Below are 11578 nucleotides of genomic sequence, written 5' to 3' on the forward strand. Positions count from 1 at the left end.
AAATGTAATAGTTTATGGTTTCATCTCACGAAGTAACACTGCGAAGGAACTTGAAATGTAAAAACATGAAAATAACTGAAAAACCGTGATGGCCTTGGACAGCTACGATTGATGAATCGAGTGGCCGTCAATACTCAGCACTGGTTAGGCTCCCAGCAGAGGCGCGTCCCGCATCTCTGGTGCAAAAGGAATGTCGCCTGCCGCCTGCTCTCAGCTCAGCCCCTGGTTCTCCGCAGCCCCCAGATAAAATCAGGAGCCTGAGTCATGACGAGCTTCAAGGTGACACCGGGCTGTGCTCAGGTCACAGAACTCTGAGGGTGTCCTGCTTCAGAACCTCCAATTATGTCGCCACACCTCTATCGAACTACCAATTTTGATCTTTTATTCATTTTCTAATTATATGCATGTTATATATAATGTACACATTATATGTTATATTATAGTATACATTCTCTTAATTTAACTTAAATTTGATCCTGAAAGGAGTCCAAAATGAATTCCCCAAATCAAACACATTTTTCCTGCAGTCCTCGTGCATGTAAATACCTGGCCCTGCCCCCCAGCAGCTGTGAACGTGCCCGCACTCGGCAGCACCCGCGCTGCCCTGAGGCTCGGGGTCCCCACTGTCCCACTGGTGACTCAGAGATGGATTCAGATGCGGGCACGTTGAATCAACTCACCATGCAACTGTTAAATTCCCCCACCGAAGGCAGGCTTCTTCTCATGTATGCATTAAAGTTTTTTCCGGCTTTCTCGTGGTATAATTTACTAATAAAATTGCAGTTATTTAAAGTGTTTGACTTGATGATTTGATGTGTGGAATGGTAGCCATCAGCGTACACAGTCACCTTGGGTGGCATTTTTTTTAGTGAGAAGGCTTAAGATTTACGTATGCACTTTCTATTCTTACAGGTGAGCACGTGGGACTGGGTCCGAGCAGAAACAACCTATGACCTCTGTGAGGTGCTATTTAAGGTTGACAAGGTAAGCATCCTTTGCACATTGATGCTTTTGTGTAAATAAGAGGTCCCTTTAGGTTTAAAGTGTGAGAGAAATGTTGTTTATCACTGTCCCTTGAAATGTCAAATGGCACAGAAATCTTCTAGGTCCGTTGCATCATTGTATCCTACAGGCTGTGATCAAGGCAGGCGGGTGGGTGGGTGGTGGACGGATGGACGGACAGGTGCACGGTGTGCACACATGCACGTGATGGGGACAGTGTGCTTTAGTCACTTTCAATGACAGTGAGATATCCCGGGGACTTCAGTCTGCAGCTGTTGAGTTAACTGCCGTCCAATCTGTGTCTGCAAGCACCCTCACTGGACCCGGCCGGAGCTGGCCAGCCTGGCTCACCGCGGCCCTAGCGGGAGGAGCAGCATCCTTGGTAAGAGGTCCAGGTTTCACCCGCTGCAGGCTTCGGGGTGGTCCATGTCACTGGACCTTTCCAGAGCGCTAGTGCAGTGCCACTGAGTCAGGCCTCCGTGTGCTCCTGCGGTGACCCCCCACCCGGTGGTGGGCGCCCCGTGTGGGCATTAGAGGCACATGAGCAGGGTGCTGACGTGCAGACCCCGCCAAGCCGAGCAAGCCCGGTAGCCGGGGCCGCGTCCTCGGCGAGGACCCTTGGCAGAGCCGGGTCTGCACGGCAGCTGGAGTGTTGGGCCTGAAACGACAACTGTGGGGAGGAAGCAGCCACTCGTCACCAAGCAAGCTCGTCGACCAAGAGGCTGTGGCTGGTCAGACCCTCCAAGGAGCCCAGCTCCCACCCTGGGGACGGAGGCCAGCCAGGTTCTCGGGGTCCGCAGGCGTCCCCACGGTGGTTGGGTCTCTGCCGCTGCTTCGCTGGGGGAACCGAGGGTCGTAGCCACCGCCCACGGAGGGTGACAGGCTCACGGGCCTCACGACGCCCCCAAGCCTTGGTCTGGCTGACCCACGAAGGCATGCACGGGAGACGCCGCTGACCGCCGGCTGAGGAGCCGCAGCAGCTGTCCCCACGGGCCGACCACACGCTGTGGCAAACGTGCTCCCAGTGACTATGGAATCACGAGCCAGCAGGGACAGCGGCCGCCCGCTGCACACAGGCGGAGACCGCAGCGCGCTGAGCAGCACGGTGACGTCTGCGAGTCTCAACCTGGCGAACTGAGTTTCCACCTCCTGTTTGATATCCACAGCCGATTATCGATGTCGATTATTTTACACATGTAAATTTAAGATTATGGATAAGCATTTAATTCACTTTCCAAAAATTGAAATAAATACATGATTGCCATGAGAACTAGCACTTTTAGTGTAGATTTTTAAAAATGATTTCTTTCCGTAACCGCCATTTCAAAGTGTAGCCATTAATATTTAGTCCAGAAATAAAATTTTGTGGTTGTGGTTTTGTTTTTCTATGACGAGTTCTCCTCTCTAAAAATTACTATTCCCAATCCTAAAATTATGTGCTTTGTGCTTCGACGCTCGCCACAAAACGGATGAGAAGTTGCGCCTGTCGTGCTTGCTGCTGCGTGCCCGGCGTGGGCAGCCCACGGGCGGGGGCCCCCGCACGAGGGAAGACGGCGTTTCCCGTCGCCCCCGAGGCCCCCTCCAGCACGTTCGCTGAGGCTGCGGGCGCTGTCACTGCCGGGTCCACGCCAAGCGCCCCCCGCAGGCCCCAGTCGAGATGCCGAGCACCGGAGCCCAGAGGCCGTGCGCCCTCCGTGCAGCGCGGCGCCAGCGTGGCCCTTCCCCGAGCCCGGCGAATCCTGGTTTCACTGTCAGAGACGCCGCCCTCGGCCTGTCTCCGGGGGCCCGTGAGGTGCTTCCGGCACGTTCCCCGGCGCCCTTGCAGGCGCGCTGCTGAACAGCCGCTCGCTCGCCCTCATGCAGCCGGCCGGCGGCCATCATAGCTGCGGACGCACAGCGACCTGCGGGGGCGCGTGCGTGCTGCGGCCGCCCCAGCGTGCGTGGGCGCATGCGTGCTGCGGCCGCCCCGGCGTGCGTCGCGCGGACGCACAGCGACCTGCAGGGGCGCGTGCGTGCTGCGGCCGCCCTGGCGTGCGTGCTGCGGCCGCCCTAGCGTGCGTGGGCGCGTGCGTGCTGCGGCCGCCCCGGCGTGCGTCGCGCAGATGCACAGCGACCTGCGGGGGCATGTGCGTGCTGTGCACAGGGCCGGGGGCATCCGGGGGATAGCCGCGGACGACCTCCGGCTCCGCTCCCGGTGCCTGTGCAGCTGGTCGGGAGCCCAATTTGCGTTCTGGGAAAAACGGTCTCTGAGAAACCGTCCGAGTCTGCAGAATCGCTCGGGTTTTCGAAAAGCACGCTTTAGTCGTCCTCTTCATTCTGAGCTCACAGCTCAGCTCCCTGGTCTGCCATCCGTGGAGAGTCGTGACCAGTTCGTGGCTCGGAGCTGCGTCGCACCACGCAGCCCCAAGAACCGAATAGCAAACATTCAGTGAACATCTCAAGAACTATCGAAAGACCATTGAGCAATAGTTAGAAATCTAATACAATCATATATTTAAGTGGTCTATTAAAACTGTATCATGGATTTGTTAAATTGTGTGTACAAATGGACATTGCATGGAAAGAAATATGAAAAAACAAATCGGATGGTAAAAACAGTCAAAATCATTGCTTTTTATGTTTCCTGTATTTGGGGGACGGGCATGAAGTCCTCTGATCGAAGACGACAGCCCTGGGACGTGATGAGCCTGGTAGCCCCTGGGTCCCAGGCCACGGGGACGCGCCCAGCTGCGCGCCCGCCTTGCTCTCAGTGCTTGCCAGCTTAGGTTCAGTTTAAGCGCGAAGGTCTGATGACTCTTATCTTCGTCCGAGTTAAACATAGGAAAGGACGTTGCCACCATCTGTGTCTTAGGTGAGAGGTCCTTGCAGGTGATTAAGAGTGGGGTGCCACTTACTTGTGGGTGTTTACTGTGGCCCCTTTGCACGCCGGCAAGGTGATGTAGCCCGCCCTGCAGGCTGGGCCGCCCGTCCTCTCCCTGGGGCCGGGGTTGGGAGGACCCCTGTGTCCAACGCGCTTTCTGTTCTGCTCCATTTTGCAGTTCCAGATCGCGGGTGACTGCTGGCCGCAGGCGGACCTGGGCCTGGGTGTCCGGGACCTCGGCGCTGAGGACATGGGCCCGTACTGCTTCAGCGTCACGGTCGGCCATGGCAGAAGCCGCTCCTTCGCTGTGGAGCTGGGCGGCGAGCTGGCCGAGTGGGAGGCTGCCTTCCAGAGAGCCACCTTCGCCGAAGTCCAGAGGACGGGGGTGAGTGGCCACGCCGTGCCGGGGCAAGGTGCCGGGGTCCGAGGGATGCAGCGGTCACAGCGCGAGTGATGATGCGCTTCAGAAGGGAGGCTCTTTCAAAGCTGGGGATTCCCCTCGGAGTCACCACGTCGCAGTGACCGCTCGGCTCCGTGTGCTGAGCAGGGACCAGTCGGCGTCCCAGGGGGGTGGGCTGAATGTCCCAGTGCCGCTCACGCTTAATGTGGGGACAGGTGACAGCGCTTCGCACACGGGCCCCGGTCAGTGCCACACACCTGCCGGGCAATGGAAGTCCACTGTGCAGTCACCTGGGCGTGCGGGGTGGTCAGGTCCCCAGAGGCCCTTCGCTCAGGCTCCGCGGCCCGGAGCAGAGTAGAGCGGCTTCGGGCCTGAGCACGGAAGCTTCCAGAGTCTCATTTTCAGGTTGTCCAAACGCTCAGAGTGTCCTCGTGTGCTCACAGAACTGGGCATCCCTTTACCTGCTTTCTGCTCCCTGAGCTCTACCGGTCCCTGTGGTGACGTCACACGCAGGCGGCCAAACGCCCCAAAGTCCGATGTTCGCTAGCCACCCCAGAGCTGGGTGTCACCGCCTGGGGTCCAGCGGTTCCCGACGCTGATAACCAGCTCACATCGGAGGCGGCTTCCCGCACATGTGGCCGGGGGGCTGAGGGGTCGTGCATGCCGTCCCCGGTCCCTGGGACCTACTCGGGGTTCTCATGACTTGTAGCTGCTGAGGAACCAGTGACGGGGGGAGCTGAGGGAGGCAGCGGTGTGTCAGGCAGGTGTGGAGAAAGGGCTCCCGCCCCCGGGCCTGGGGTGACGGGGCCTCTCGTGGGGACGGTGCAGGCGCGCATGCGCATTCGGAGCTGGCGGAGCGTGGGGAGGCAGTCCAGGGACAGCCTCACCGCCACGTGCTTTCCCTGCACTGGGCGGAGCGGGGACGTCAGGGCTCCCGTTTAGGGAGGGAGTGGCTTTCTCCCCACCCCGGACGCCGTGTTCCCAGGGAAGCCGGGGTGCCAGGCCACCTCATGCAGCGCCAGGGTTTCCAGGGCCCCACAGTCCGCCAGGCCGTGGAGCCCCTGCCCAGCCCTGGGCTTCCTCGTGGCAGGATGGGGGGCTGCCTTGGGCGAGTCAGGTGGGTCCGCGTCCCGCTGGCCCGTCCCCCTCCATGAACTTGGACAGCGCTTCTCTGGAACACTGCCCGGTACTCTGTGGCATGAGTGGGTGGGGGCACGTCACGGGCCATCCTGAGAGCTTCACCACCGTCACCGCCGCGCTCTGCCAGCCGCTAAAAAGCACTGTCAACTATAACTGAAAACATTTAAACAAATTTTAAAGACGCAGTGACCGAAACTTCCCGAACTGGCAGGAGGGAACCTACTGGCTCAAGGAGCCGAGGGCGCTGACCACTGTGTCCTCCCGCTGCCCCGGCCGAGGGCGGGGGCGTCGCGCCTGCGGGGGAGCTGCAGCTGCTGCACGCAGCGCGCTCGGCGGGACCCCGCGCTCCTCCCCCGGCTCGCGCCCCGACTGGAGAGTGGGGAGCTGGCACACGAGCATAGGTCTCGCCCTCGGCCTTTCTCCTACGTGTCTGGGAGTGTGCCCAAGGCGTGTGAGTGTGAGTGTGGCTACATGTATGAGTGTGCGCATGTGTGTATCTGAGCGTGCGTGTGAGCGTGAGTGTGCGTGAGCACATGTGTGAGTTACTGAGTGTGAGTGTGTGTGAGCATGTGTGAGCGTGGGCATGTGTGTATCTGAGCGTGAGTGTGTGAGCACATGAGTATCTCTGAGTGTGAATGTGAGTGTGTGAGCACGTGTGTGAGTTTCTGTGTGAGTGTGTGTGAGCACGAGGGTCCACAGCCCTGTGCGTGCCCGAGTCCGAGCCCTCGGCGCCGGCACCCTGGAGACGGGGGCTCCGTGGCCGGGTTGCAGGGCCCGGTGGGCGGCAGCCTGCACCCCGGGGCGGGGCCGCCCCCCCGGCCGCAGCGCCCACGCCCTGAGGGCCCTCGCTCCCGGGGCGGCTCTGCTGTGCCGTCTCCTGCTGTTGGATGTCGCCGTGGGGCTGCCGGCCTGCGCGGCCGCCTCCTGGGGGCCAGCGTTCGGCGCTGCCTCTGTCCTGCGGCAGCTCCCAGGATGCAGCTGGTCCTTCCCGAGGGACGAGCGAGCTCAGGCAGCACCGTGCATCCCAGCAGCGCTTAGCGGGCGGACTCGCTGCCTCGCTGGCTCGCGGCTGGTCAGAGAGGAGCCTGCAGGGTGCCCGCTGTCGCGGGGTTGGCAGTTCCCTGCCGGCGGACGACCTGAGGAAGGCTGCTCCGGGCAGAGCGTCCCCACGACCCTGTGCCGGTCCAGTTTGTCTGCATGCGGTCTGCGTGTCGAGACGTTTCAAACAGCGGTTTCTGAGTGCGGTGGCCGGGCGGGGGCGGGGGAGGGGGCTGCAACCTCCTGGTCACTGCCAAACGGCCTCCTGGAAGTGTCCTCTCAAAGTCACTCCTCTTTTTTCTAGTCCAAAACCTACGTGTGCAGCTGGCGAGGAGAGGCGCTGTGCTTCACCGTGGACTTCGCCTTGGGGTTCAGCTGTGTCGACAGCAAGACGAAGGTGAGGGGTTGGCAGCCGCCGCCAGGCGCCCTGGCGACGTGGCCCGCGGCCGTGCAGCCGCTGACCCCCGCGACGTCGGGCAGGAGCCCCGGCCCTGGCCGGCTGCGTCGTGTGCGGGCGGCTCCTTCATGCTCGGCCTTCGTCCCCACGCTTTGCCCAGGGTCCCAGTGTCTCCTCAGGGCCCAGAGCCGGGTGGCGTTGACGGCAAACGTGTTTCTTGCTTGGTGGCAGAGACTGTCCACAAACGGGTTTTCACAGTTCTAACCCCTCAGGACCCAGGGGTGGCCCTGTCCTCTGGCTGCAGTTGGCTGTGTCATCTCGCCATCTGGCCGTGGGGAGCCAGGCACTCCCCCCGAGGGCTGGCCGCTCACCTGGGGTCTTCTCCAGTGTCGGCATTTCTGTGCATGGTTTATTCAAGGTTTGTGGGGCGCCAGGCACGCAGTGAGCCGGCAGCGGCTACCGTGTCTTCCTGTGGGTCCCCAGGGTGCCCTGCTGCAGGCACAGTGCCTGTCGCCTGCACCCCATGGCCAGGGCAGGACAGGTGAGTGACTGCAGGGTAAGAGGGGCTTGGCACCCTCCCTTCGAGGGACCCGTAGCCCCCACTCTGCAGGATGGGGTGAAGGGAGTCACCCCCTGGCCCAGAGCGCTGACATCTGGTGGTGCCATCAGAAAGCCCGGGGGATGAGGCAGATGACGAGGGCACAGGCCCGAGCCCCTGCTCACGGCGGGGTCTGCACTGGGGCGCGGGGCCGGGTAGACTGGGGTTCACCGCATCTGCAGTCCCAGGAGCAGAGACGCTCGGCGGGTGTTCCCCGTGGCACCGCACATTCACCCCGATGCGCCTGGCCTTCGCTGCCTGCCGGGTCCCTTTCTCCCGCGCTGCCCCGGGGTTTGTCTCCTTAGGACTGACCTCCTCTGCATGCTCCCCGTGTCCCCGCAGATCCGGACCTGGCCTTGGGCCCTGCAGGGCCGTTGCCCACCACCGCGCTTATCAGAGACAGGCATCAGGTCGCTGCTTGCGCAGCCCTGTTGATGAAGAGTGAGAACTTGCAGGGCGCATTTCGTCTCTGCGGCGCCTCAGCAAACACGACGTAATCTTTGTGCTGTAGAGAGGGGCATGATTTACATGTTTCAGCTCGGTGCAGAAACTAAAGCCGGGTGCCATGGATGCAGCCGCGGACCACGGCATGTCAGTCAGGCTGGCGCCCCCGCTCCGTCTGCGCTCAGGGCCGTGTCTCACGTCCTGTAGCAACAGAAGAACGAGCAGTGATCTTATGATGCTTTTAGGCTCCATACAGAAAAACCCAAAGAAAACGGCCGGGGGTCTGAGGCGGGTGGGGTGGGAGAGGAGACGGGACGGGCTGCAATCCCAGGGCACTGCGACCCGCTCTGCGGGCCTGGCCGGACTCCGCGGGCCTGGCCGGACCCCGCGGGCCTGGCCGGACCCCGCGGGCCTGGCCGGAGGGCAGACAGGGAGCTGGGCGGGGTGAGCCCCTCCGTGGTGGATGGGGAGGCAGAAGGTGGTGGTTCTGATCCACTATCACGGGCTCGGTGTATGCAGAAAACTAAGCGAGTGTCTGCTTTTGTTTAAAGAGATTATTAAGGCACGAATAGATTTAATTAAATAAATGAGCTCTTGTTTCCAAATCACTAATTAACTTCGTTCCTTTGCAGAACGTCCTCTGGAGGTTCAAGTTCTCGCAGCTCAAGGGGTCTTCAGATGACGGGCGAGCTCGCGTCAAGCTGCTGTTTCAGGATCTCGAGACCAAGCAGATTGAGATGAAGGTAGGGTGTGCGCTCACTGCCCACAACCGCGGGCAGAGGGACACGTGAACGGGCCGCGGTGACGTCTGCCCCCTGCACGCGGAAAACACAAGTCAGCCCCGAGGTGGGGCCCTCCGCCAAAGCCAGACAGCGGGGCGCCTGGGGCCCCCCGCAGATGTGGACCTCCAAACATCAAGACCCCTAATGTACAATTCGATTCTAACAGAAGTCACGTTTCTTAGTAAAATTAGCAGGAAGTCATCATCTGAAAACGCATGAGAAGTCAGAATTTAAAGGAAGAGTTTTACAAACTGCTTAAGTGTATGATAAATTATCTGTGATGTCAACAAACAGCTGATTGAAAGAATGTTAGACGCAACTTATAAATTCATCGCACTGAGCTGAATTTTTCTCCCTTATTTTAGGCGTAAACATATTATTAACAACCCAGTTTTAATATAAACTAAAGACAGACTGAGGGCAGGTCCCACACACTAAGGAAAAACAGGAACATTAAACCCATGAACACATGTTGCTTGGGGTCAGTCAACCCTCTGCATGCTCGTTTTTCTGATGAACTCAAGCGGGGGGCGTGCCACACGTGACATGTGATCTCCGAACGTTTGGCGTCGCCTTTGACAACGCTTTGTTCGGTGTGATGAGAGGGCATGCCACGTCTACTTCTAAGTACAGTTGAAACGGTGTAGAATTTCTCGGCATCCTTGTAGTCAGGGAACAGATAAAGCTCTCACTGTAAACACCGTCAAGGCTGTTGGGTCATGAGGCATGCGAGGGGGCAGCCGATGACCGAGCACGGACGCAGGACACTGGGCTGTGACAGAGCTGGCCACTCTCGGTCACGCTGCCCCGAAGGGAGTCCCGGGGACACTAGCCACGAGCCGAGTGGGACCCCGAAGGAGAGAGGGAGGGGGAAGACTGGAAGGCTGTCCCGGCACTGTTTGTGTAAGGTCATCAGGTGTGAGGTGCTGTCTCGTCTCCCTGATAATTAGTGACGTTGAACACTTTATAATGGACCTGCTGGCCATTCATAGGTCATCTTTGGAGAATGTCCTTTGTGCACTTCTTAATCGTGCCCACGCACCTGCCGAGTGGGAAGCCCCTCCCCGCCCCCTCCCAGGACTGCGTGGAGCCAGGACGCTGGACCACCAGCCCACCTGTTTGGGAGAAGCCCCAGGTGTGTCACTCCAGCAGAGCATGTTAGCGCCCCCCAGGGGTGGGGGCTCAGAGAGTGCTGGGCAAGAGCCTTTTCCTCCAGAAGGCCCTGGGGTGCCCGCTGGGCATGGAGCAGAAGCACCCCCTTCTCTATTTAAGAGCATTTCGTGCACAGAGAGGCAGATCCTGGTTTTCCCTCTACTTGAGCATCAGAATTGTCCCTGGGTGGCTGTCTTTCTTCCACCCACACAAAGCAGTGAGCACTCAGCGACCCACCCACCTTGCCAGGCACAGCACCATGCGTGATGGGGACCCCTTTCGGGGGGGGGGGGCTGGTTTAATATTTGCAAAGCAAGAGCATCTGCACCAGAACCGGGTTCCACGTGGCACATGCGGCCTGGTTTTGCAGACATTCTGTTACCTTTTCCGCCACACGTGTCCCATTTGGTCACCCCACACACGCATGCACGCTCACCCCACATACATGCACCGCACACACACGCACAGATACACATGCACCGTGCAGGGTACACACTCAGGCACACTTGGATGCACACGCACACACACCAGGGCTGAAGCACGGGATCAGTGCTGTGAGCCCTGCGGCGGCGACATCACCGCTCACTGAGTGGGCCACGCTCCCGGGGGGACCCCAGTCAGGTCCCTGCCGACCAGGCCGCGGACCCGGCACAGACCGCGTCGGTTGCCAAAGAGAGGAAACGAGTATCGAGCTGTTAGTGACAAGGAAACAAGGAACCGAGGCCGAGTCGCCAGGGCACCAGTGCGCCGTGAAACACGGCCGTGCGCGCCCGTCGCCGCGTGGGCCGCACGCTCGCACCCTCGGCCAGCCGCCCTGGCGCAGTGGGCGTCCGCGCTCCAGGGCTGCTCCTGTCGTCGACAGGCGCGGACTTCGTCACGTTTTCCTGACACTGATGCCCTCGCTTCCTCTGCTTCTCCGGCAGGAACTGGAGTTCGAGGACGTGACCGCTGTCCTGCACTGCGTCCACTCCTTCTTGGCGGCCAAGGTGGCCTCGGTGGACCCCGCTTTCATGGGCAGTCAGAGCAGCGCCAGGAAATACACGTGCAGCAGCTAACGGCACTGAGATGAGAGTTATTTTCTTAAGAAATGGACCTTTTCTGCACACTATTGCAACTTCGTGTGGTTTTATAATGAGCCTACAGTTGTGATACCAATAAAATCCATCCCTTGTTTCCAGCCTTGGTCGTACTCGTGACATCGGCCCCTCTGCGTGCTGCGGCACAGCCATGCACGAGGCCCCGCGTCCACGCGCTGCACCCCACATCCCTGTCCCTTGGCGTTGTGAGCCCCGAGGGCGTGGTCCACGCCCACATTGCCGCCAAGGTCTCTGCGGGAGGAAGGAGCTTCCCGAGGACAGTTGGTGGCGCCCCTTGCCCTCAAGGAAGCTGGGCAGGGGGCTTCCTGGACAGACGAGCAGGTGAAGTATGTGGGGAAGGAACCGGACTTGAATTATTTACTCTTAATATCAAACACTTATGAATTCTTATATAACTAAATAATGCATCACTTAAAAGTTGATGTAAGGATTTTCCTAGTTCGTGGGTTTTGTCGGCATTCAGGCTCCTGGTGTCCCACGTGGCTCGTTACCTCTAAGAAGGCCCGCTGGCAGTCCTGCACCCAAAGCAACTCGGCGGGCCCTCTTAAATGTCCTCGGAGGGATGCAGACCGTAGTTGGGAAAAGTCAAGGTCAGGGACTCAGCTTCAAGGCTGTCTGTGCAGGAAGAGCATGAAGCCACCGGGCAGTAACGCGCAAGGGAGTAATTA

General features: G+C 59.8%; 1 protein-coding gene across 3 annotated transcripts in view; it reads left to right on the forward strand.

The window, feature by feature from the left end:
* SNTG2 (syntrophin gamma 2) overlaps positions 1-10973 on the forward strand; it is a 58974-nt gene extending 48001 nt beyond the window's left edge. For all 3 annotated transcript variants that reach the window (XM_016155852.2, XM_016155855.2, XM_036224979.1), the window contains 5 exons: positions 913-984; positions 4041-4247; positions 6745-6837; positions 8512-8622; positions 10737-10973. In XM_016155852.2, coding sequence (XP_016011338.2) covers positions 913-984; positions 4041-4247; positions 6745-6837; positions 8512-8622; positions 10737-10868 — 615 coding nt within the window. In that variant the 3' untranslated portion in view covers positions 10869-10973. The remainder of the gene's footprint in view (positions 1-912; positions 985-4040; positions 4248-6744; positions 6838-8511; positions 8623-10736) is intronic.
* Positions 10974-11578: the final 605 nt, after the last annotated feature.

This window comes from Rousettus aegyptiacus, unplaced genomic scaffold (genome assembly GCF_014176215.1).
Source record: "Rousettus aegyptiacus isolate mRouAeg1 unplaced genomic scaffold, mRouAeg1.p scaffold_m13_p_7, whole genome shotgun sequence".
Classification (NCBI taxonomy): Eukaryota; Metazoa; Chordata; class Mammalia; order Chiroptera; family Pteropodidae; genus Rousettus; species Rousettus aegyptiacus.